The sequence below is a fragment of the Danio rerio genome, chromosome 14 (genome assembly GCF_052040795.2).
Source record: "Danio rerio strain M-AB ecotype USA chromosome 14, GRCz13ab, whole genome shotgun sequence".
NCBI classification, from domain to species: domain Eukaryota; kingdom Metazoa; phylum Chordata; class Actinopteri; order Cypriniformes; family Danionidae; genus Danio; species Danio rerio.
The window spans coordinates 35,254,974-35,281,738 of record NC_141034.1 but is presented as its reverse complement, the minus strand read 5'-3'; the positions used below and the strand labels follow the sequence as shown (position 1 = coordinate 35,281,738).

Below are 26,765 nucleotides of genomic sequence, written 5' to 3'. Positions count from 1 at the left end.
TTGTTAATGTTTAACAACAATAATAATATACAGTACTATTACACTTTTTAGGTTATTTCATTAGGTATTTCTTATTCGACTTTTTATTACATTTATTTATTAAAAACATCTGGGTTACCTAAGTAACATCCTTATTGCGGAGGACGGGAAGTGAATCAGAGGTGATGGGTCGCAGGCAACATTGATGGAAGTGAAAGGTGACCTGGTCGGCTCCCAAGATTGCCTGTTTGTGTGAATGTAAGAAAGAAAGTGAGACTTCAGGGAGTGAATGGTAACAGGGATCGTGTGTATTGCAGCCAGATGTGAGCAGGAATGTGACGTGTCGGAATGCGGCGGTGGCCAGATCCTTCTCCTCCTCCTTCTCTGCTCTTTTTCTCCGCTGCCTTTTGTCCCCATTCTCCCCCTTTTCTCTCTGCCATAAGTCTGTTATGCCTTTCATTTCTCCTCCATCTCCAGGTTCTCAGGTCTTTTGAACTCTTACCGTGGGAATACTCGCTGAATTGCCAGTCTGCGTAAAATGTGCACTAGACCCTGGCATGTGACTTAATGAGCTAAACGGCCTTAAAATACCAGTAGCTTTTATGCTTGCAAACAAAGACGCTCTCAATGCGTTCTTTCAGTATTTCCTTCGCTGTGGGAATGTCTAAGGTGTAAATGAGATGCTCGAGTTTCTTAGATAGTTTGAAAGAGCTCCAGATACATGTTTTACTCTTGTTTGCGCACAAACAGACGTTTCCTCTGGGCTGGATGCAGAGGTGTATGTATTTATAGTAGTTGGAGATGGTAATGAAGATTAAATGGTTACACACAACTTTGTTCAGCAGGAAATGCGGTGGAACATGCTCTGTATCAACATGGCGGATAGATGTCATTAAGATGAAATGAATTTAGGCACACACACACACGCATGCTTAAGTGGGTTTGGGTGGGTTGGAGGAAAGCAGCCTCTGCTTTAAAAGCCTCAAGGTTGGAGTCACGGGCAATTAAGTCCTCTACCAGAAATAGTTTTTCCTCTAGAGCTTGGTGTGTTTGTTCCTCCCCATGCGTCCGGTCTGGGTCTAGGTGACCCTGTCTGGAGGAGCCGCCACTAGGCTGTAAGATTCAGGATTAACCCCCGAACAAATTCTCATCCTCGACACCTCCACAGGGGAGGGGGTTGAAATCCCAGAGGAAAGAAAGAAGCTGAGCAGCTAATTGGCACAAATGGGGAACAATTACTGCCTGGGATAAAGAAGAGTTATCAAGGGGGGATGAGTAGAGGAATAAGCTAGTTTGGAGGGCGGGACTGTGAATAAGTCTGGAATTTTCCCTCCTCTGGATGTCTGAGGAGCATGTTTGAGCGCTCAAGAGGTTTGGGACCTATTTGTTGAAGTGCGATTCCAAACACTCCTTTTCCATTCCTCCTCTTAGATACTGTAACATGGTTGTGTAGTTCTCCCGGCGAGCAGCCTCCTGTAGCATAACCTTTCACATACATTTCTAAAGCAACACGGGAAGGTCGTTTTAATGGAAAAATCAGAAGGGAGGTCCACAGACCGTTTGTTGGCAGACTCCCGTGTATCATAAAGTGTCTTTTAATGATGAAGTAGGACGCCTGAGTAACGGCCCTCCAACTGTAACGCTTACAGCATAGGGTCCCAAAATCTCAGAAGTTATGTTGGGATGGATGTAAAGAGGAAGAGGCTTGGGGGATGGTGGTGGATGTTGATTGACTGACTTTGCTTTGCTTTGTTCAAGGATTGCTTGTTAATACGAGTTTCTTTTTCTAACCATTTGACAGACATCATAACCACCTGGTTGAGCTTTATCCATAGGTTATCGTTATTATTTTAACTGCTTATTACTACTTTTCGGAGTTGTGTCAGTATATTATTCAATACAAGATGTTGGGCAAAAAATATTTCCAAGGAGTGCACCTTAAAGGGATAATTTAATGACGTATTCGTGGCTGCGTAATCACGTGTAAACTGACACACTGTTTACTACCGAGAGGTCGCATACGTGCCCACAAAAGATGTCTGCTTTAATTGGGCAACCTGCATAGGCTGTGAATAACAGGTAATAATTGTTGCAAATAACATTCAGATTGTTGCACAGAGTGATCATTTGGGAGCCGCACAAGAAGTATGATTTGCTTGTTTTTTTTTTTTTCTTTTCAAAGTGACCGCAGCCATGACATGAGCGTACTCTGCAGTGAAAGGGAAACCAAAAGTGCACACATCATTAAAATGATCATATCGCATTTTAAAGTTCTGATTACAACAAGCACTTGATACGTTTTTTTTCTGTCAGAGCGAATACAATGTTGTGCGTGAAAATAAAATGTTTATAAGTTTATTATGACTACTCTAGCCTATATAACGTTGACGATAAGTTGTAAAAAGCTGAATTGGGAAAAAAAAGTCTAATAATGTTGTCAATGACAAACAACAAGCATGTGTCTCTTTAGAATTATAAATAGTTGTATTTGAATGTAAACACTTTTCTGTGTATAAGACCAGGACAAATTTAAAGTCTATTCAATTCTATTCAGTTCAAGTCTATACAAAGTTTTGCATTTAAACCAACAGTAGACCCACACACAGGCCTAATATTATTATTGTTGTTTTGCCCTGTTTGAGAGTAACAATAATAATAGCCTATTCATAGTAACATTTATTTTACATCTAGAGAATCATAAGAATATCATGATCTTGATTTTAAGGAAAAAAAAATCATGATTGTCATTTTAGCCATAATTGTGTACTCCTAATCTAAACAGCAATTTCTTTATTATTGACTGATACTGAGTTATTCAAGGTGTATTGAAAATGTTAACACTTTTTATTTGATTCGACAAATGAGATTAAAAATAATCTTAATAATTATACCTTATAAATACAGTATGTGACACTTTTAACGTCATTTGGTGGTGTCCAACTTGCTGAGAAATGTACAATTGAAGTCAGAATTATTAGCCCCCCTTTGATTTTTTTTTCTTCTTTTTTTAAAGATTTCCCAAATGATGTTTAACAGAGCATTTTTTTACAGTATTTCTGATAATATTTTGTCTTCTGGAGAAAGTCTTGTTTGTTTTATTTTGAATAGAATAAAAGCAGTTTTAAATTTTTTAAAAACCATTTAAGCAATATATATTTTTAAAGTCTACAGAATGAACCATGCTAATACAAGAACCTTAACCTGCCTAATTAACCTAGTTAAGCCTTTAAATGTCACTTTAAGCTGTATAGAAGTAATAATTCTGACTTCAACTGTATATAAAGCAATGTGCATACTTGTGCAACCGCCTTTACGCTTCTCCCGAACTTAAACATATAATTGGCTGAATCGTAGAGATTAAGATAGTGTGTAGGGTCGAATCGAGATTGCGATCTTTTTTCGAATAATCATGCAGCCCTACGGTTTAGTCAAACAGACAGTTAATTATGGTATTTGCATCAGACTACTCATCAGAAGATTTAGTGAACGCTTAGACAAAACGAATACACAGATAGTACTATGTATTTCTTGAACTCTTACATCTACAATTATCCTCTGTTGAGTATATTTTGAAAGCTGAGCGGATATGTGTGCAGAATGTGGAAAAATAAGTATACCCTTGCCTCAAGGGTCTGCAGAGAACATCTGTTATGATAATTCCTGATTTCCTGATTCTGCGTTTGTTTGCTTGTGTTTGTTTGATGTTTCTGAAAACTGATTACAACATGTGACTTAAGTTTAGCTGATAAAAGATTCAAAAGTTCTTCACGTAAAAATTGCATTTAATTATATTTTATTAAATTCGGACAAAGTGGTATGCCATTAAGACATATGCGGTTTAGCAAATGTTAAAGTTTCCTGCATCACTTGGGTTATAATTATTGTCTCTACTCAGGCCATGATGCATGTGCGCAAAAATCTTCCAAGAACTACAGAAATTCATTCTACTTCATTCCTTGAAGTGGTTTTCTGACAAGTGGTTCATGTAAATTCCTGTTTTCTTTGGTAGTGGCACGATGATGTGCAAACCTGGAAACTATTCTCCTCCTCATCCTCACCTCTTTCTCATCTGTTCCCTCATTCTTTTTCTTTCCTCTCCGCCCTGACTTTAAACTTGTGACAGCTCAGGCATTCCTCAGGATCTGGAGGGGAGGGCGGGTGCACTGGCCCTTAAGGTTTAATCTCTGTCAATGGAGCGTGGAGCTGTGGGTGCCTTCTATCTCTCTCCCTGTGTGGGGCCAGGGGCCGAGGGCCACTCGTGGGAGGGGTGCTAAAAACACGAGGGCTGCGGTGTTTCCGGTATCCGTGGTTACGCAGCAGAACGGGGGCATTTTCGAAAAGGCCCGTCCATCTCTCTCGCATTCTGCTGACCGCGTGGAGTTGACAGCAGAAAGGCGCGTTTTTGTTTGTTTATAAACCAAGGTGTCTTGTTTGTGTGGATGAGCGGTTTACGAGAGTGCCAGATGACACTTTCAGATTCATGGCCACTTAACACTTCAAAGTCTCGCTCATTATGCGGAGGGCATCTGTGCTGCAGGCCTTCAGCGAGAGGAGAAAGGTTACACAAAAGCAAAAAAACAAATGGTGCTCTTTGCAAGCAGGAGTGTGAGAGACGACGTGAAGCATTTCTTTGGAATTCTCATTTTGTTCAGATTAAGAAAGTAGGGTTTTGCCGGCCGGCCCCGGGAGAGAGAGAGAGTGAGAGAAAGTTTCATGGGAGAGAGGGGCTGGATTATTTGGGGAGGCTGGGAGTGAAGGGGGGCTCTGACATTCCACAGGATGAAGTAGGGCATTGTTCCCTGTCTCCAATGAAGAGAGCCTTCTGAAGCAACTGATGAACTGAAAGCAGGAGAGAGTCAGCCAGAGCGAGTGCTTTCAGGGGGGTACAGGTCCGTTTTCGGTGGAGGGGGGTTGGCATTATTCAGTAATCCTATTGAAAAAGCTTCTGAAGGACAGGAGCGGGAGCGCTGCGGAGAGAAAGAAAAGCGAATGGAATGTGACAACAGGAAAATGCCATTGATAGCGGTCAGCCTCAGCCGGCTTGATGGGCGAGACGTTACCTATTGGAGCCTCGAGCTGCCCTTCATCCTTTCTGCACCCTCAGCTCTTAAGACACAAAAGTTATTTTCCTGGAAGCCAGCGAGCGAAAACCTTGCATTGGGTCAAATGGAATATGCATTAATCTGTTTAGATAATAAGCATGCACTTTTCTGGCAGTTCTGGTTGGTTTTCCAGTCAGAGGGAGAGCGAGTTAGCCCGTGGGCTCTGCGGAGCGCTAAATCACTGTCTCTGGAGTGTCATTGTAATGACACTCATAAACGTATTGCCAGCTGAAGGTCCAAAGTTAATAGCGATTCATTTTAAACGTGTTGAAGTTGACAGTCTGTGTGCTTTTTCTAAAGTGAACTCTTTCTGCGTGCGGTTGCGTTGCGTGTGTACTCAAACTCATATCTGCTATATTTGTGTTCACGGGCAGTTGGTGCACATTCTTTTAAAGATAAGATTTTGAGATTTGACTTATTTTCTTGTGTTTTACTGCTCATGAAGAATACTTCGAAGATGAGGGCTTGCCAGAAATAATAATTTGCTAAATGTGCTGCTAAAGAATCTCAAGGCAGACGTTTTCTTAAAAAACAAAAATGTTCTCCATGCCTTACCCTTCCAAATAGATTAAAAGGTCTTTTCTGATAGTACCACATGAGTCAGGTTACAAAAAAAACAACTAGCTACTGTAGTAATTAGGGTCGTGATTTGAAACGTTGCGATTCAGCTAATCACAAGAGGCTGCGATATGAAATATGTATTATTTCATTTCCCACGCCTAGAGCAAACGCATGTATGGCGTCTGTGTGTGACAGTCTTACTAGCCATTTGAGTGAGCACACTTTCGTTCTGGCCAATCAGAATTATTAATAATAATAATAATAATTTCTTACATTTATATAGTGCTTTTCTGGGCACTCAAAGCGATTTACACATTAGGGATATCTCCTCATCCACCACCAGTGTGCAGCATCCACCTGGATGATGGGACGGCAGCCATATTGTGGCAGACTGGACACCACACACCAGCTGATTGGTGGGTTAATAGGCCATGATGGACAGAGGCCAGTGCGCAAATTTGGCCAGGATTTTTAATGATCACAGAGAGTCAGGACCTCGGTTTAACGTCTCATCTGAAAAACGGCGTTCACTGAGCAGTACAGAGTCCCCTTCACTATACTGAGGCATTAGGACCCACACAGACCACAGATTGAGCACCCTCTGCTGGCCTCACTAACACCACTTCCGGCAGCAGCCTAGCTTTCCCATGTGGTCTACCATCCAGATTCTGAGCGGGCACAGCCCTGCTTGGCTTCAGTGCGCAACCGAACTATGACACCCACAATATAACAAACAAACAAGAAAGAGCAGACAAGTGGCATGATTGGCGTTTGCCGCTTCAGAAGCATTAATAGATTAACTCATATTAAAGAAAAACAGCATGTCGGTAATATTGGAATGTTTTGGTTTCAAAGTTGCAGACAACAAACAAAAACAGGTCATTAGTAGGAGCTGTCGCATAATTGTCACAGCACAAGGAAATACAACAACCAGCACCTAAAAAAGCACCACATGCGGCTATATGAGGAGTGTGTTGCTAAAAAGTCAACTGAAAGTATTACCAGTGACACTCAATCTAGTAGCGAGCTACAGCCAAGTACAATCTTAGAGTTTCAGCTGTTACACCATATGAAAAAATGAAAAAACATCACAAAGGCACCAGGATATAACCAATGCCATAACTCACTACTGTTTGATCAAGAGAAAAAATTAGTGTTCAATTTCTGAATATTAATAAACGTATATCTTTTCAGTTCTCTTTGCTAACACTCACTGCATTTTAGCAGTAAGAAGCTATGATACAGAATATTGAGCTGAAGCTACACAATTAAATCGCAAACCAAATTGTTATCGCATTATCTGTTAAAAAAAATCACAATTAGATATTTCCCCCACATCACACTGCCCTTGTAGTAATGTAAATGTATACTTTGAGGAATAGTGATAACGTGACTTTTTCAGTTGCTGACATTTTTCAGTGCATCTTGTAACCACACATTGTGATGTCTAACTTTAACATTTAGTTTGAGAGCTGCAGTGAAGGTTAACAATAAATCTGTTGCTTTTCTGTCTGTTGCTTCAGAGATTCATGCTTTTTATCTTCTTTATTTATGCTCTTTGCAGTTTGACAGCCTATGGTGAATGAAAAAGACTGATGATTCTTAGAAATATTGTTTCTTGGAGCATAACTGCATCAGTTGGAACAACACGAAGGTTATTAATCTATGTGAAGAAGATGTATCCTATAGAACAAGGGGTGTCAAACTGGGGTTCAGGGACCTCCATGGAGCCTGTGAAAATCTCTGTAGAAAATGCATTGAGGGGTCAAAACAGCAAATTTATATAAGCATGTTATTTGAATTAACATAGAACAGTATTTTGTAAATTAGTAATATATTTATCATAATAAATATGTAAATAAATAGATAAATAGTACTAAAATTAATAAAACAGTAGTAGTAATGTATGTGAAAACTAGGGTCATGGGATTTGAGCTGAATATCTAATTGGGTTTTTTTGGGGTTTTTTTTGGACAGATGATGCGATTTCAATTTGATTAGCGATTTAATTTTGTAATCAAGCTTCAACTCAATATTCTGTTCCATAGCTTCTTACTGCTAAAATGCGGTGAGTGTTAATTAAAAAAAAGAACTGAAAAGATATTAACTTACTTAAACATTTATTCAAATTTGTTTTTTAAATATTTAGAAATTAAACACTATTTTTTTTCTAGAGCAAACAGTAAGCTCAAATAAAATGAGAAAATACAGAACACTCAGCAAACTAATATGACTGACAAGAGCTTTTTATGTAGCTTATATTGTCTAAAGCAAATTAATCATCACAGATGCTAATCATGATGTTAAACGTACAGCTGTGGTACTCCAAAATGGCTAAAATACCTGCGAGACTCCACACTAGGGCCTTTAAAAATACTAGTTAGTTTGTATCTAAATTTGTTAACATGTTCTTAAAGCAAACCGTAGTTAGTAGTTCGTAAGCCCTCCATAGAGTCATGCGTATAGTTGCATTGAATGATGTATCATCCAATACGAAGCATTTAAATTATTAAGCTGCTTTAAAATTCTGCAACTAGTGCATCTATATATGTCCTATGAAAATAAAATGACAAATTCTATTTTTATAGCACATTACATTACAGTCAGTCACTACAGGTGATGCACATACCGGCATTGCGAGCCGTGAATGCACGTGAAATTCACATGAAGTTATCAAAACATTCAACTTTCATTTTTTGGGATTTTGAAAACAATATTGTCCCATATTACTGATATCCTGTTTTTCTTTGATATGATTTCGTTTATTAATGCTTCTGAAGCACATCGTCCCACTCATTCGCGCTTTCCTGTTTGTGTTTCGTTTTTGCTTTCCCACATAGTTCGGTTAGGCAATTCTGATTGAGCAGAACGAAAGTGTGCTAACTCAAATGGCTAGTAAGACTGTCACACACAGACGCCATACATGAGTTTGCTCTAGGCGTGGGAAATAAAATAATACATATTTCATATCGCAGCCTCTTGTGATTAGCTAATCACAACATTTCAAATTGCGATTGCGATTCAATTAATCTCGCAGCCCTAGTGGAAACTTACTAATTTCCTCCAAAAAATCATAAACCCATTTATAATATTAAAAGTTTCAAAGTACAAGTTATAAACAGTCATGTACTAACTATATAGATACCTTTTTAAGGGAGCCTTTCAAACAATGGGTTCATAATTGGGGCTTTGTGGTATCTAAAGTTTAGCACTTAAATCTTGAGTATATAATTGTGTCAGCAATGTCTTGACCTGCAATGTGCATTTACAGTGTTTGTACATAAAAAAGATCTGTAAAGTGACAAAGCCTACTCCAGAGAAGGTTATTCTTACATCAGTAAGTGCTGTTTCTGAGCACTCTCAGTTGCCTCAATTATATTATATCCTGAATTTTCTTCCAGAGACACAACAATATCCTAAATATTTAATTGCCTGCCAAGAAAGTAATGCCTGGCTGGATTTTATTAGCAAGTTGTCACCAGGTTCAAGAGAAGCTGTTTTTTAAGATCTAATGGCCCATTTCCACTGAGTGGTACGGTGTGGTGTGGTACGGTATGGTTCAGTTCGAAAGGGTACCAAACATGATAAAGGGTACCAAAAGGCAGAGCTAGACGCGCAGTTGAACGCTATTCTTTTACAGAGATACGTCATTTGCTTGTGCAATAAGCGAAAATGAAAACAAGGGATCCGCCATGTTTAAAATACACAGCGGAGAGGTTGCTGTCTAATTAAATATACATATAATACCAAGCCATAGTTGACCCGGGCTCCAACAAACCTTGTCGTCGTCTTGATGAACAGCCACTAAGCCAAAAAGAAGCAGATTTACCCTGTGCCCCTTCTTACCCTGTGCTTTCTTGCTTGCGCTCACCGCTTGTCTATATCTGAAATAACCAACTTCTTGAGCTGATGATTATAACGTGCGCTTGATTATTGACTTGCTTTTAAAACCCGATCCTGTCAGAAACTGACAAACGTGAGAGTGAAGCGCGAAAAAAAACAAAGGAGAAGCCGGAAAAAAGGAGCACATTATTTTTTCAGCATACGTGAACAAACTGCCATGTTTAGCTATTATCATCACCCTTTGGACTAATATGAACTCAGAAGGATGGAATTACTCTCTAACAGAGGCTGCAGAAGATTAAAGACACAGTTAGAGGTCTTCTCTGACTGTGGGCTATATGTTGTGTTGTTTTTAAACCTAAATAAGGACTAAATGTCTGCTGTATGACGTTCTTCTGTAGTTGGTAACATATCGGAAACTGTATGGGTCTGTGTGTGTTCATATAAGTTGCATTTATTTAATTATTTTATATAATCTCAGACATAACAGTAGGCTATTTTGCACTGTCATTGATTTGCAGTTATAATCAAATCCTGTTCATAGAAAAGTTAGTAATAAACATTTATACACAGGGTTTTATAAAGCATTCTGTTTTGTGAGAAGTGCTTCTCATATGATATGTAAACAGCACGTAAACCACCTGTACAGCTTTACTGTAGACATTTTCTCAATCGAAAATGATGTCGAAGCTTTCTGTCATACACTATGCCCACCAAAAGGGTACCCATGGTAGTGTAAACGCAAGCCTGATAAAGGTGACCCGTAACGACCTGAACCGTACCGTACTGTACCAGTCAGTGGAAACGAGCCATTTACTGATAATCATGCAGTTTCTTCGCATAACCATTTAAAATTCACAGACTTGTGTGCTTTTTGACTAACCTTGATGCTAAAGATTACTTTTAATGCTCACACACAACATTCATCCCATCAGTAAAGCACAACATCAAACTAACCAACCCGTCTGATGTTCTTTCTCCTCAGAGTTCTTCAGAGAGCTGTTGGACAATGCAGAGAAGTCTCTCAATCACATGTTTGTGCGGACGTATGGCTTGATGTACGTCAAGAACAAAGAGCTCTTTGAGGGTTTCTTCAGTGATCTGCGCCGCTACTACAGCCACGGCAGCAGTGAGGTCAATCTGGACGACATGCTGGCCGAGTTCTGGTCTGAACTGCTGGAGCGCATGTTTCGACTGGTCAACGTCCAGTACGAGTTCAGCGACTCCTACATGGAGTGTGTCAGCAGGCACACGGACCAGCTCAAACCCTTCGGAGACGTTCCACGCAAGCTCCGTCTGCAGCTGACCCGCTCCTTCATTGCTGTTCGCGCCTTCACTCGTGGCCTCACACTCATGCCTGATGTGGTCCGCAAAGTCTCAACGGTGAGAAAGCAAGCTTCGGGTTAATATGGGTTGGGGGACAGATTTTATGAATGAATCCAGATGAGTCGTTCTCCCTACTAATGTACAGTTTAAGTCAAAATTATTATTATTTTTTTTTTATTATTTAAAAATTTTATATTTCCCAATACAGGTGAAAAATAGCCATTCTTGGCTAATTCTGACACATTTTACAGTAATGTTTATTAATGTGCATTGACCCTGTAATCAAATAAACTAAACTAAACTATTGTTCAACAGAGTTGACAGAGCAACATAAATTGCTCATAAACATGACAGTTCAACAGAGCAACATAAATTTCACAGTTTAATAATGTTTTTTCTCTGGAGAAAGTCATATATGTTTTATTTTAGTTAGAATAAAAGGAGTAAGGATTTTTTAAAACTATTTTAAATGTCAATATTATTAGCCCTCTTAAGCAATATTGTTTTTTCAATTGTGTACAGAACAAACCATTGTTATACAATGGCTTACCTAATTACCCTAACCTGCCTAGTTAACATGATTAGTAACCTAATTAAGCCTTTACAGTTTTTCTCAGTCACTTTGGTACATTTCTCAGAACAGAATTGAAATTTAATAATAATAATTCTGACTTCAACTGTATATTAAACCAAAAAAAAATACATTTTTGACAGAGTTAAAAGTTTTACAAGTAAAAATAAATCAGACTAAATCATTCTTAAACGCAAGCCAGATTCATTTACCTTTTTATATAAGGAAATATACACCTACCACCATACCCCAGTGAATCAGAAGCAATCGCAGTGGGTTGCACGATGGCCTCACGGCAAGAAGGTTGCTGGTTCAAGCCTTGGCTGGGTCAGCTGGCATTTCTGTGTGGAGTTTGCATGTTCTCCCCATGTTTGCGTTGGTTTCCTCTGGCTGCTCCGGTTTCCCTCACAGTCCAAAGACATGCGCAATAGGTGAATTGGATAAGCTAAATTGTCCTTGGTGTATGTGTGTGAATGAGTTTATGGGGGTTTCCCAGTGATTGGTTGCAGCTGAATGGGCATCCGCTGTGTAAAGCATATGCTGGATAAATTGGAGGTTCATTCTGCTGTGGCAACCCCTAATTAATAAAGGGACTAAGCTGAAAAAAAATGAATGAATGAATAATCGGAATAACAACTGAACGTGGAAAACTTAATCAATAGCCAGCCCTAAAGCGAACTTGGCGAGTTACAGTTTTTAAGCGAGTCAGCAGAAATGAAAAGTAAAGGTTTTCTATCAGGTTATCAGTATGTGAAGGTGGACACCTGGATGGACCAATCAAGGCTTATCTTCTAGCATTAAAAGATCAGAGGCCAAGGCTTTCTCTCTGTGTGTGTGTGTGTGTATGTTGTGAGTTAGCAGAAGCAATTGAACCTTCAATGATAAATTGAGCAAACAGGAGTTCAGCAGTGACCTTATAAAAGGTGGCGGGGTCGCTAATGCTCTTTGTTCAGTGTTTTATCAGCAACATCAGGCATATGAATTAGGTTACGGACTCATTAACCTTTTCTGTCTGTTTTGCTGACTCTGCTCAATTACTCTTCCTGTTCGTCCTTTTTCTCAGGTGAGCGCCTCACCGAGCTGTGTGCGCGCATCGATGAAGATGTTATACTGCCCGTACTGTAGCGGTCAGGTGGCGCTGAAGCCCTGCAAGAACTACTGTCTGAATGTCATGAGGGGCTGTCTGGCCAATCAGGCCGATCTGGACACAGAGTGGAATAACTTCCTTGGTAAGAAAGACCTGCAGTATTAACATGCTTTAAATGTGTCCGCAATTATTAGCCCTCCTTAATTGTTAGTTCCTCTGTATATATTTTTTTCCCCATATTCTGTTTATCAGAAAGATTTTTTTAACACTTTTCTAAATATAATAGTTTCAGTAACTCATTTCTAATATCTGATATCTTTTATCTTTGCCATGATGACAGTAAATACATTTCTACTGAATATTCATCAACATCCAAGTATTCAGTCCTTAACTATGTTAACTAGGCAAGTTAGTGTTATTAGTAGGAATGTGATGTGATTTTTTCCAAGCTCAATGGGGTGACCCCTGTAATTTGCATAAATCCAAAGTATTTTTTTTTTTTTTTGAGGTGGTGGGGTGTCTACATGCAGATGACCTGCTTCATTTCAGATGTCTTTCAGGGATGTAATTGTAGACTTACCTAGGCTACTGTGTTTTTAACATAATAATATTGTGTAGTGCTATAATGTGAGGAAGCCGCTGACAATATGCAAGATAAAACTATTAAAACTATTAAAAACAGGGACAAAGTCAAAGGAAAGGGAAAGTGAAAGTGATGTTTTTTTAGAGTGGAATGTTAAAGTATATTAGGCTGCTCAATTCAAGTGGACTTAATATTTTTACAGTTTGAATTGTTGACTGAGTAGTTGTTTATTACTTTGGAATCCACTTGTTCACGCGAGTGCTTCTGGATCCAAGCGCTCTATCCAACTGAATAGGGAGACTCATCAATACTTTGATGTAATACTTTCGAAAATCACGATCGCACTATATATATCCATGCCTAATATTTAATGGCCAGAAAGTAATACGTTTTTATAATTTGTTAATTTTGGTATTTGTGATTCATCAAGCCCAGATACTGTTGTATTGTTGATTCTATATAAAATTCACTGTTGTGTGATAGGACTAAAAAGTGGTCATAAACAAATATTTTCTCAATTCAAATGAGTAGCGGATTGGACCCGGAAACAGTATTCCATACGTCACGACTTAACAAGCAGATAAAGAGTCGACTACATTACAGAGAAGTTATATTCTGTGAACACAAGAAAACTGAGTTAATGACGCCATCTAGCAGCGGTGTGTGGATCTGTCTCAACATTGAGGTACAAAGTATAAACCTATTAAAAATTACTTAAGTCCCTATTAAACTGCTAAACATTTAAACTGATAAAACAAAAAAAAATTACTTAAATTGTGTGGCCAATAACAAATATTTATAAAAATAATATTTTTATTATTCTTTTTAGAATTGTTAATATTATTATATAATATTATTTAAAAACACACATGCAAGTATACAGTTAAAGTCAGAATTATTAGCCCCCCTCTATTATTATTACCCCTGTTTATTTTTTTCCCCAATTTCTGTTTAATGGAGGGAAGATTGTTTTTGCACATTTCTAATCATAATAGTTTTAAAAACTTATTTCTAATAAAAGATTTATTTTATCTTTCCCATTATGACAGTAAATAATATTTTACTTGATATTTTTCAGGACACTTTTATACAGCTTAAATTGACATTTAAAGGCTTAACTAGGTTAATAGGTGAACTAGGCAGGTTAGGGTAATTAGGCAAGTTATTGCATAATGATGGTTTGTTCTCTAGACTATTGAAAAAAAATTGGCTTAAAGGGGCTAATAATTTTGTCCCAAAATGGTTTTTAAAAAAATAAAAACTGCTTTTATTCTAGCAAAAAAAATTTAAAAAATAAGACTTTCTCCAGAAGAAAAAATATTATCAGACATTCTGTGAAAATTTCCTTGCTCTGTTAAAAACCATTTGGGAAATATTTTAAAAAAGAAGAAAAAATCGAAAGGGGGCTAATAATTCTGACTTCAACTGTATATAATTTTTTATTTTATTTTATTTTTTTAAAAGGAGGGCGGTCTCTCATTTTGTCTCCGGCTGATCACATTGCCTGCAAGTCATTATATAACAGTAGTTTGTTCTGTAGACAACTGAAAAAACATTGCTTAAGAGGTCTAATAATATTGAATTTAATTAATATTAAAATGGGTTTAAACAAATGTAGAACTGCCTTCATTCTGGCCGAAATAAAACAAAAAAAAGACTTTCTTCAGACTAAAAACAAATTTGAGCAACCACTGAAAAAAATCGTTGCTCTGGTAAACAGAATTTGGGAAATATTTGAGAAAGATTGAGCGGTCAATCGGGCAAATGAATATTTACTTCAACTGTATGTGGATGCCGACTATATTTTTAGTACAGTGGAACGAGCAATGAATATCTTGTTTTGCTGCACATTCTCATAACATGTCCCAAAGCGGTCACATGTTAGGTCAGTGAAAGGACACTAACAGGCTGTGTTTGGTGGCTGTTGAAACACATTTGACCACATGCTTCAAAAGCAAAACGAACTTCCTGACCTTGTTCACAACTGTGTTTAATGTTGTCAATTTGTGACTGAATTGACGTAAATACATTTTAGGTTGGTTATAAAACATTTTAATTCTGTTATTAATTGCTCACTCTCATGTTTTACCAAAATCCAGAGACTTTGATTCATCTTGGGAACACGCATTACAACATTTTAGGTGAAATCTGAGAGCTCCCTCATCCTCCATAAACATCAATGGTCTGACTTGTTCAGTGTTCAGAATGGTTGACACGCAGGCTGCTAGATATTGGAAAAATCTGACATTGAGATATTTTCTTTTGCCACAATGTATATTGTGATATGAATATAAATTCACCAGCTGATCTGAATAGCTCTATCTGGAAAGATTTCATCAGTTTAGATTGACTTGGATAATCAAGTTTTTCTATACATTGCATCAGCATAACTTACAATAAATTACAATCAAAAATAAACAAGTGAACAGTGCGTTATGGTTTTCCAGGAGTCTAAAAGCCATTGTACAATCAAATGTAAAATATCATGGTCATGATTGTGTAAATGATAAAAATATATATTAAAATCTTAATGTTTTAATCTTTAATAAATAATTTTATCCTGTGATGTGACTACAGCAGATACACAGATTGCAATATCAATGCTCAAACAATATATTGTTTAGTCCTAGTTGAAACATCATCAAAACAATCCATCTTTCCTCAGTGGTCCAATCAGGATATTATCAAGCTACAAGAATATTTTTGTGCACACAAACAAAAAATGATGATTTCATTCAGTAGTTTCTTCTTCTCAGTGTTCTAATAGAGCACTGTGTGCACTGAGGTTTACCTTCATGTTTTAAAACAAAGCTCCTCTGAGGTGCTTAGAGGCGACATGAAGACGTTAGCAGGGAATCGAGTGCGATATAAAGAGCATAGCGAGGTAAACCTGCACCCTTTGCTGACACTAGGGAGAAGAAAATGTTGAATACAGTTGTTATGACTGTTTAATGTGATCACAAATGTATTCTCAAAGTTTGATAATCCTCTGATTGAATCACCAAGGTAGATACGGTCTGTTTTGAGGATGTTTTTTGGCATTCTTCTGGAACAAGTCTGGACCATTAGTGTTTCTGGAGGATGAGAGAGCTCTCAGATTGTACCTAGAATATCTTCATTTGTGTTTTTGAAGATGAACAAATCTCTAGAGAGTTTAAAACACCATGAGGCCCAGCGGACAGCTAAAATTGCTGTCAAATTAATTACAGGACTGTCCTGTAATCAGTTTTTTGTGTGTTTTTAACACTAATTTTAGATGCCAATTTGACATCAAGGTAGTTTACATGCATTGTAGAGATACAAAATCCACTGTAAATTTTGAATTTTGGTTAAACAGGCATCAATGTGTGGATGTCAAATAGACGTCAAGGCTTTAACTTAAAATGTGCAGTTTTTGATGTCAATATTTTGATGACATTAAGTGCCCTCTGGGGTGAGTAATTAATAACAGAGTATTCGATTTTGGTGTCACTTTATTTCGATGGTCTAGTTGAATATTAGTAGACTGTCTGCTTGATATCTTTTGATACCGACATTCAACAGACATTTTACTGACTATAAGAAACTTTGCAAGTACATATCAACTTACACTAACCCTAACCCCAACCTGACACTCTACTTATAATCTAATGAGAACTAGTTGGCATGTAAATGCAATGTAACTTAAATTCAACAAACGGACCATCAAAATAAAGTGTGACCTTCATTTTTGAGTAAAACTAACCCTTAAAAACCAGCAACAAAGGGGGCTGGACTGTTAAAGAGCTTAAGTATTCGATTCATCACTAAACCATTAGAACATTTTATTGAACTAGTTTTCCACACCAAGCACATGAGTGCAGTAACCACAGATTAAAAATGAACAGGTCAAACTAGAATAGTTTCCACGTGCTCTAAGGCCAAAATAATTTGCTTGAAGATTGAAATGACGAGTGAGCACTGGGGAACAGCTCTGTTTTTACCCCTGCATGTGGTTCATGAAGTGTTTTGGGTCTCTTGTGACTGAAGGCCGTGTGGTCTCAGGTCCTGTCACACGTTCTCATACACTTTCGCAAACTGTTCCTGGCTCACAGAAAACTGGGACTGGCTTTGCTCACTCTGCCTGTCAGCTTTGGGGGAAGCTTAATTGGGGAGCCTTATTCAGGGCTCTGACTGTTTAACAAGCCGTTAGAGCAACAGGATTCAGTCTCTGACTCAGTAAATTAGACTGAACCCATGACTTTCTGCTGCCCTCTAGCGGCAGAAATCACTTACATTGACATTGTTTATGTGCTATTTGAGCAAATCTGCACCCTATAGCTGCCCTTTAGGTTTAGGAAGCTTTCATTTAAAATGACTGAAAGCTAAGGTGGCACAGATATCCTATATCTGACAGTTTGGCTGAATGAGAGTTTTGAGTGTCTATTTTTTTTTAATCCATCTGGAAACAAAACAACAATGCCTGGTACTTTAAAGGGAAAGTTCACCCAAAACTTGCGCACTCTTCACGTATCTTAAATCTGTTTGAGTTTATTTCTTCTGTTGAACACACAGAAGATTCTTGGAATAAACCAGTAACCATAGACTTGCATTAGTATTTGTTTTTCCTACTATGGAGGTCAATAATAACAGGTTTCTTCCACATATCTTCTTTTGTGTTCAACAGAAAAACGAAACTCGTAAAGGTTTAGAACCACTTCCCAATCAACAAATTTTATTTGGGCCAGATCAGGGCCACAGAAAATATGTTAAGATGTCAAGTTGTGGCCTAGATCAGTTAGTGTTCACAGGCCCAGAACTGGCCCACATCCTTTTAGCCAGAACTGAACCAAAGTAGTTCCACAACTTCACCAAGCTTAAGCAAAGCAATACATTTTTATGTGGCCTAGATTTGGGCCTTGTATTCAAGATTAGTAAGGCTGAGTTCTGTTACGCCCTTATGTGTTGAGTTTTGGCTCTATGTTGTACACAATCGTCATACCAATATTGTTAGTCCATTTTACAATTATAGGGTTATTTTTCGATTGGCTTCCACTATCAAGTTAGGTCTAATAGGACCGCTTTTATTTTAAACCTTTCTAAACCACACTGAAACGTGCCTGAACATTTTCATGAATTGATATTTATCTGTAATAAATAAACCGCATTCTGTGGTCATTGGAAATTGACACTAATTTTAATGCTAAAGTTAATTTGAACAGCAAACTGTTGGAGTGCTAACGTTACACAAGCACCACAATCAAAGAGGAAAATACTATTCAACTCTATGCATTTTTAAATTAAATGAATAACTAATCACTCAATAAGTTCTGACTTTTACATTTACTGATGAAGTAAAATCACTTTAAATGTCAAATTACCACTTACTTGAAGCAAATGACAGGGGGAGAGAATGTTAAACTCGCACGTCTTGGCAAATGAAGTGTGGGGTGCCTGATGTCTGTTAAGTTCCACATGTTTTCCAAATGCAATCCCAAAGTCAGTCGGAAGTCAATGTTTACTGATATCAGCTATAGCTTAACTTAACTAGGATCTTATGTGTTTTTTTGTTAACTGGTCCACATACTGCAAATGGAGCTGTGAACCAGAAGAACATTCCCGCCTATTCTGAATTTATGCCAAAACATATATGGTAATAATCTGGTCCATATCTGTTAAGCCATGCCATACCTATGCCACATGTGCCAGCTATTACCCACATTTGGCCCAAATGTTCTTGCTATCTAGGTAGAGAGTGACTAAATAGTAAGAAATTGTTAATTTTCATGTGAACTAGGCTACCCCTTTAACATTAGTATAAAAAGGTATGACAATTTCATTCTGATTCCTTTGTTCGTTTTCTCTTGAGTATTGTTTCATTTTCCTCTTTTTCTGAAATACCTGAGATAAAGTGGGTGTTCCCTTCATTAATGTTTTTATCATTTTCAATTTAGACTCCATGTTAGGTCTCGCTGAGAGGCTGGAGGGACCCTTTAACTTCGAGTCGGTCGTGGACCCCATTGATGTGAAGATTTCAGATGCTATCATGAACATGCAGGAGAACAGCATGCAGGTCTCACAGAAGGTGGGCTTTTAGTATTTTTCCCATGATGACATGGGAAATCATTTATGCAATGCGTGTTGTATTTTTATGTCTTACAAACTGTGCTATTCTACATTTATAGTTTTTTGCCTTTTTCAGGTGTTTCAGGGTTGTGGGCAGCCCAAACTCAGCATGGGCTTCCGCAGCCGGAGGTCTGCCAAAGACTCGGGCTTCCCTGGCCGTTTTAGACCGTACAGCCCTGAGGCCAGACCCACCACTGCTGCTGGCACCACCCTGGACCGACTGGTGAGAAATAGATGCTTCCTTAAGTTGTGACATATATGGAAAATTGTTTCCAGGTCCAAGCCCCTACTCATGTGAATTGAGTACTCAATATATCAATAGCTGTTTATGCTCTCGGTTTTTGTCATATGACACATCAAAGTCAATCTGCAAAGACTAAAGTCAAACTACAGTCTCTGTACTTGCTTTCAGACACCAGTTTTTTAAACATTTAGATCAGATGAGTCTGAGATTAGGTCTTGATATAAACATATCATGATCATGATTTCCAAAACTATCACAGCATTTTGTGTGCATATATTAGTATCATTTTTTGTTTGCATTTATCATCTGATAAAGATTTTAGACCCAGAAACTTGACATGCCAACAGACTTAAAGAGATTGTTCACCGAAAAAATTAAATGAAGTCACTATTTACTCACACTCAAGTGGTTCTAATTTTTTTGTTGTTGAACACAAACCAAGACTTTCTGTAAAATGTCAGAAACAGCAGCCATCGACAGTCACAATAGGAACAAAAATACTGTGAATGTCGATGGCTGTTTTTTCCCCAACATTCTTCAGCTTACCTGCTTTGTGTTCAAAAGAAGAAATAAACTCAAATTTGTTTAGAATAAGTGGAGGATAAATAAATGATGACAGAAGAATATATGGATGAACTATTCCTTTGAAAAGCAGATCGCTAACTGATTTAGAGTGCAACATTTGTAAAGTTATCTGTCTTTTTCCTAGCTGACGGATGTCAAGAAGAAACTGAAGCATGCCAAGAAGTTCTGGTCCACCCTGCCGGACACAGTGTGTGTTGGAGAAAGGATCGCCCCCAGTGATGATTGCTGGAATGGTACAGCTAAAAGCAGGTGGGTCAATGAGAGGATAACATGATTCATATGTTGACAGAATTTTTGATGAATAAATCAAATTTGAAAAAAAAGTCTGCAGGGTTCCTAAACATATTTTATTACATTTTGGTCCAGGATGGATGGATAGACAGATAGAAGGATCGATGGACAGGCAGGCGGACACACAGACAGACAGATAGTAGAAGCCGGATGGATGGATAGACGGATGAATGGATAGATAGATAGATGGATGGATGGATGGATGGATGGATGGATGGATGGATGGATGGATGGATGGATGGATGGATGGATGGATGGATGGATGGATGGATGGATGGATGGATGGATAGACGGATGAATGGATAGATAGATAGATAGATAGATAGATAGATAGATAGATAGATAGATAGATGGATGGATGGATGGATGGATGGATGGATGGATGGATGGATGGATGGATGGATGGATGGATGGATGGATGGATGGATGGATGGATGGATGGATGGATGGATGGATGGATAGATAGATGGATAGATGGATCGATAGATATATGGACTTATAGATAGACGGACGGATGGATGGACGGACGGACGGACGGACAGATGGATGGATGGATGGATAGATAGATAGAGAGATGGATGGATAGATAGATATATAGATGGATGGATGGATGGATAGATAGACAGATGGATGGATGGATAGACGGATGAATGAATGGATAGAAAGACGAATGCACAATAGATAGACAGATGGATGGTTGGATGGATGGATGGATGGATGGATGGATGGATGGATGGATGGACGGATAGACGGATGGATAGACGGATGGATGGGTGGGTGGATGAATGGACAGATTGATGGATGAATGGACGGACGGACGGATGGATGTATTGATCGATGGATGGACGAATGAATGGATGGATAGATGGATGGATAGATTTATGGATAGAGGGATGGATGGATGGATGGATGGATGGATAGACAGACGGATGGATGGATGGATAGAGGGACAGACGGACGGATGGATGGATGGATAGATAGACGTATGGATGGATAGACAGACAGACGGATAGATAGATAGATAGATAGATAGATAGATAGATAGATAGATAGATAGATAGATAGATAGATAGATAGATAGATAGATAGATAGATAGAGATGGATGGATGGATGGATGGATGGATGGATGGATGGATGGATGGATGGATGGATGGATGGACGGACGGACAGATGGATGTGCAGACAGACTGACAGACAGATAGATAGATAGATAGATAGATAGATAGACAGACAGACAGACAGACGGACGGACGGACGGACGGACGGACGGACGGATGCATGGACAGACAGACGGATGGATAGATAGATGGATGGATGGATGGATGGATGGATGGATGGATGGATGGATGGATGGACGGACAGACAGATAGATGTGCAGACAAACTGACAGACGGATGGATGGATGGATGGATGGATGGATGGATGGATGGATGGATGGATGGATGGATGGATGGACGGACGGACGCATGGACGCATGGACAGACAGACTGATGGATATATGAATTAAAGATAGATAGACAGACAGACAGACAGACAGACAGACAGACAGACAGACAGACAGACAGACAGATAGATAGATAGATAGATAGATAGATAGATAGATAGATAGATAGATAGATAGATAGATAGATAGATAGATAGATAGATAGATAGATAGATAGATAGATAGAATTTATTTACATTGTAGCATTGTTAAATGTTATTAAAATATAGTTATTTTAACTATGTTAAAATGTTATTAACGTGTAGTTAATATGCAAATATATTTTAGTTAGTTGTTAGTTTGAGCTAAATTCAGTTTGGGAATACATGAAAATTTATTATTTAAATTATTTGCAACAAGTTTTAGTTTTATGGTTTTAGTCACTATGCTACTGGAATACCTACCTTGTAACCACCATCCTGTCTTCACTCACAGGTACGAATCTGTGGTTATGAGCAGCGGTTTAGCCAATCAGGTGTCTAATCCAGACGTGGAGGTTGACATCACCAAACCAGACATGGTGATCCGGCGGCAGATCGCAGTCCTGAAGGAAATGACCAGCTGGCTGAAAGCTGCTTACACCGGCAACGACATCTCATTTACCTCCGGTACATCATTTGGCTTCATTAAAAAAACGTCTTCACATAAAAACAAAGCTCATTTTTTAACTCGAATCGTCTCTTTCACTCCACAGATGATGCCGGCAGCGGAGAGGAAAGCGGAAGCGGCTGCGACTCTCCCTCTTGCGAAGGCGACGGAGATATTTACTTCTCCACCCCGGCACCTGGTAAACCTCGCATCCTCAAGACTCAGGAGGGCGAACAGGCCTCCAGCGGCACACGGTTGGCACCCTGCAGCCTGGCACTGGCCCTGGCCTCCCTTCTGCTCACCCTGCTCACTCTCCAAACAAGATAAAAGCAGAATCAGCCCAAGAAAGAGCAAGTGATTGGACAAATGTTTTTGACCGCGAGAGCAGAAAACTGCCACAGGACATTAAAGACACTGCTTTCAGGATCTCCATCTGCCTTCCATCCGGGGAAGACACTCAAGTTATTAATATTCACACAACTTCAGTGTATTTTTTTAATGTTTATAAGAGCGGACTCCATTTTGTGTACAGCTATACGGCTCCATGCAGCATTGCGTCGTCTGGGTCTTTACTTTTTTCTAGCATCAACAGTTTCTTTTATTTCCCCACAGTGTTCGCAATTGAGAGAGTGTGTGTGTGTGTGGATGGTGTGTTTGATTGGCTGTAAATATATATCATCCAAGCGCTTTTTTTAAAAAGCTAAACAAATAATCAACCCATATAACACATGTATGATTTAAGCAAAGCTCTATTTTTATTCCATTATCAGTATGTGTGTTGGCGTGCGTGGAGGTTTCGGTTAGCTATATGTGTTGCTGAAGTTCACGATGCCTTAAATGCTTCATGAAACGCCCTTTATCAGGTCTGCGATGGACAAAAGAAACACATTACGCTGCCTTATGAATGAATTGAGAACAGGATCCCAGACATGCTGTTGGTTTTGTATTTTGTATTTGTTTCCAAGCAAATTTCACAGCCCAAACGCTTTCAGCGATATAATATATAACTTGAGAATATAGTCTTCAGTAATAACTTAATAGTGCGCGAAGAAGAGGAAGAAGAAGGAGCTTTGGATAAGTAAGGTCTGTATGAAAGTCACTGATGAATAGGCCTTGATGGCTCAAAGATGATCGTGCAGAGACATGACGTGGACTTCTGACTTAATGGACGATTAGTTATGAAGCAGCTGGAAAGGAGCTGAATTTTACACAGGGTTTTATATGGAGGTGTTTATTTTGCTAGAAGTGTATTGTAAGGTTTAAAACTATATGATAGGTACTGCAGCAGATTTCACAACGCAGCGACAGCCGGTGCTCGTTCCGAGAGGTTGGGTGGCCTTGTTTAAAAACATCAAACGTCCATGCTTTTCTAATTTCCATTGAAGGTGGTACACATTTTAAAACCATTCCTCACGTATAAATATAGCAATAGCCTTTGTGTGTGGTACGAGCAGATTTTTTTCATTCGCACGTCTGACAAGAAAAGCTCTCTTAATCTCAAGGACTTTCCACCCACCTCTCGGATATAAAAAAAAAAGACGGAAATCTTGCATCGCTTTTGTACAGTAAGTTATTTAACCACATCTCTTTGAAAGGCATTCGCAAGCACCGCTTTCCTAGTATCTTCAATTCAGTATTGGAAATATTTATGTCTCTAGATGATTTCACAGCTTCACTGATGGTTTTATATCGGCTACAGATTTCATTTTATGTAACGTTTCCATTTTGTAAACCATTTTTATTGTTTTATATTAAGTGGGTGGTGAAAATTGTACAAGCTGATGCAAGGACAGGGCTGGCCATCGGTCCTTGATCGTTCCTAATGTCACATGCACTTTTTTAAAAGATAAAAAAATTGGCATTCAGATACCTCACCGCAATTTTAAATGTTGTTTTTAATCCTATCTGCGACGTGCACACGCTTTTATTCATTCATTCAGTGTCTACGGATGAATGGCCAGTCCTCAGACGTGAAAAGAAGTCTGAAATGAGTAAAGATCTGTGCAGCAGTGATGCTCCGCACCTCAGATTGTTTGTTTGTTTGTTTGTTTGTTTAAATTGAGGCATGAATAGGAAGCTGTACGTGTTTTCTGTTCATCCCGATGACCCAAAGCTTCCCACAGTCACATGTTTTATGATGGCTCTGATGTAAAGAAGACCAGGAAAGGAGGAAGTGTCTTGTGCTTGTATGTGGAGCTGCTCTGAGTCAGTGTGAAGATGACATGGACTTTACGGATCAGGAAAGCGATCCTCTGCGGTGTCATCTTTAAGTTTGAGTGCTGAGCTTCAGGCGGATGGATTGCAGAGCCTACAGCTCTGTACATCAGTGATGAGGAGGAGGAGGAGGAGGGAGAGAGACTAAAGAAAGAAGAGGAGAAAAGAAAAACAATTGTAAATAATGAGCAGTCGATTTAGTGGTCTCTGAGAGATGTTCATCAGATTTTACCCATTCAGAGTATGTGCTTAATATGGGCAAAACCAAGAGAGATAGATGCTAAAAATGTAAGAGAAAAGTTATATTAAACATTTCTTAGTCTTGTTGAAATAAAGACTGCAGATATTTAATTGTGATGTGTGGTGTGGTTTCTTATCTGCGTGCTGTATCTGTTGATTGATTGCTTTAACAATCTTGTGTGTGTATATTAAGATATTTTGTACGTTTATTTTTTGATAAGTGTGCATTGCTATACTTCATTTACACACTTTGCTTAGGCTTAATTGGCACATCAGAATGAACCGCTTATTTTAGATAATTTTAAATGGGCCCATGAAGAGTTAAAACAATCATGAGCTTTGATTAATCAGCCATTATTCAGTCTTTGTGTTTGTTATTAAATTAACATAAGCTGCTAAGATAAGATAAACACTGACAGATATAAATGTAACGCTATTAACCTCCCATAGCAGATAAGCATCCAAACATAGCCTCAAATTCATTCCTTAATTGCTAATGTAAATAAATGTGATGCTGACCACAATATGCTAAATAAATAGTAAGTTAATGAGTTAAATCCTGATGAATGTTAGTTGGTATAATGATATATTTTTAAAAATCTTCAGTTTCTTTTCTGCGCTATTGGAAGTAAACTTAATTATACATGATCTTTATATACAGTTGGTCAGAACTATTAGCCCCCCAATTTTTCCCCAATGTCTGTTTAATAGAGATTTTCCTCAGCACATTTCTAAACATAATAGTTTTAATAACTCGTTTCTAATAACCAATTTCTTTTATCTTTGCCATGATGGCAGTAAATAATATTTTACTAGATATTTTTCAAGACACTTTTATACAGCTTAAAGTGACATTTAAATGCTTAACTAGGTTAATTAGGTTAACTAGGCAGGTTAGGGTAATTAGGCAAGTTATTGTAAAATGATGGTTCTGTAGACTATCGAAAAAATATTTCTTAAAGGGGCCAATAATTTTGACCTTAAAATGTTTAAAAAAAAAAAAAAATTTATTCTAGCCGAATTAAAACAAATAAGACTTTCTCCAGAAGGAAAAATATTATCAAAAATGTCTTGCTTTGTTAAACATAATTTGGGAAATATTTTAAAAAAGAAGAAAAAATTAAAGGGGGCTAATAATTCTGACTTCAGATGTATATTAAGACATTTTTTAAGTTTATTTTTTGATAAGTGTGCATTGCTATACTTCATTTACACGCTTACCTTATGCTTAATTGGCTCATCAGAATGAACCGCTTATTTTAGATCAACCCATCTCTGGGAAAGAATCCTGGTGTGACTTCAGTTAATCAGTTTTCTTCAATGCAAACAATTAATTTTCAAGAGTCCAACATCCAGCTGTGTAAAACATATAATCTGATGTAAGTGGTCATCTTTTGCTACTATATTGTTTTTAAACAGGGTAAACATTTTACAAGTGACTTATTCTAAATCTTGGACCTTATTCTTGAAAGAAAACATGACCAATAAAAAAGTGTGAAGCACCAAAAGCAGCCCATATTAAAATAAGTTGTTATAATCATGTACTTTTTTTTTACAAGTGAGGCTGGAAAAGGTGTGAAGCTCATAATTATTGTGTTTTATTTTTTTATTATTCAAATGGCCAAATTCTGACCGAGGAAAGTTGTGCTGGCCAGTTTGTTAGCCTAATAAATGACAATAGTTTTTAATTTAAAACTTTTTTGTATTGATATTATGATGTAATAAATTTACATATTTTAAAAATACTGACAATACCATCGACAAGCTAATTCAGCTAAAAATAATGTAACCTAAATTCAGAGTTTATAGTTTAATAGAAAATGAGGCAAATAACTGGAAAGAGGTACACATTTTTTTTTTTTTTTTGGCAAAAAAACAAAACAAAATAAGAATCACCCCTTTCACCAAGCTGGTTACTAAAAAAACTGCTTAAACCAGCCTGCTTCAAGCTAGTCAACCAGCCTGGCTTTAGAGGGGTATTGG

General features: G+C 38.0%; 1 protein-coding gene across 6 annotated transcripts in view; it reads left to right on the top strand.

Moving 5' to 3' along the window:
- Nucleotides 1–24,899, top strand: part of gpc4 (glypican 4) — a 61,480-nt gene extending 36,581 nt beyond the window's left edge. The window contains exons 3-9 of one of the 6 annotated variants that reach the window (NM_131860.3): nucleotides 10,471–10,868; nucleotides 12,446–12,611; nucleotides 18,965–19,095; nucleotides 19,213–19,359; nucleotides 20,090–20,214; nucleotides 22,176–22,348; nucleotides 22,435–24,899. In NM_131860.3, coding sequence (NP_571935.3) covers nucleotides 10,471–10,868; nucleotides 12,446–12,611; nucleotides 18,965–19,095; nucleotides 19,213–19,359; nucleotides 20,090–20,214; nucleotides 22,176–22,348; nucleotides 22,435–22,655 — 1,361 coding nt within the window. In that variant the 3' untranslated portion in view covers nucleotides 22,656–24,899. Of the gene's footprint in view, nucleotides 1–10,470; nucleotides 11,128–11,173; nucleotides 12,809–13,945; nucleotides 14,432–18,964; nucleotides 19,096–19,212; nucleotides 19,360–20,089; nucleotides 20,215–22,175; nucleotides 22,349–22,434 lie in introns of those variants that run through there. The other 5 variants (XM_087280052.1, XR_015506600.1, XM_087280053.1 and 2 more) reach the window with 5 other exon arrangements.
- Nucleotides 24,900–26,765: the final 1,866 nt, after the last annotated feature.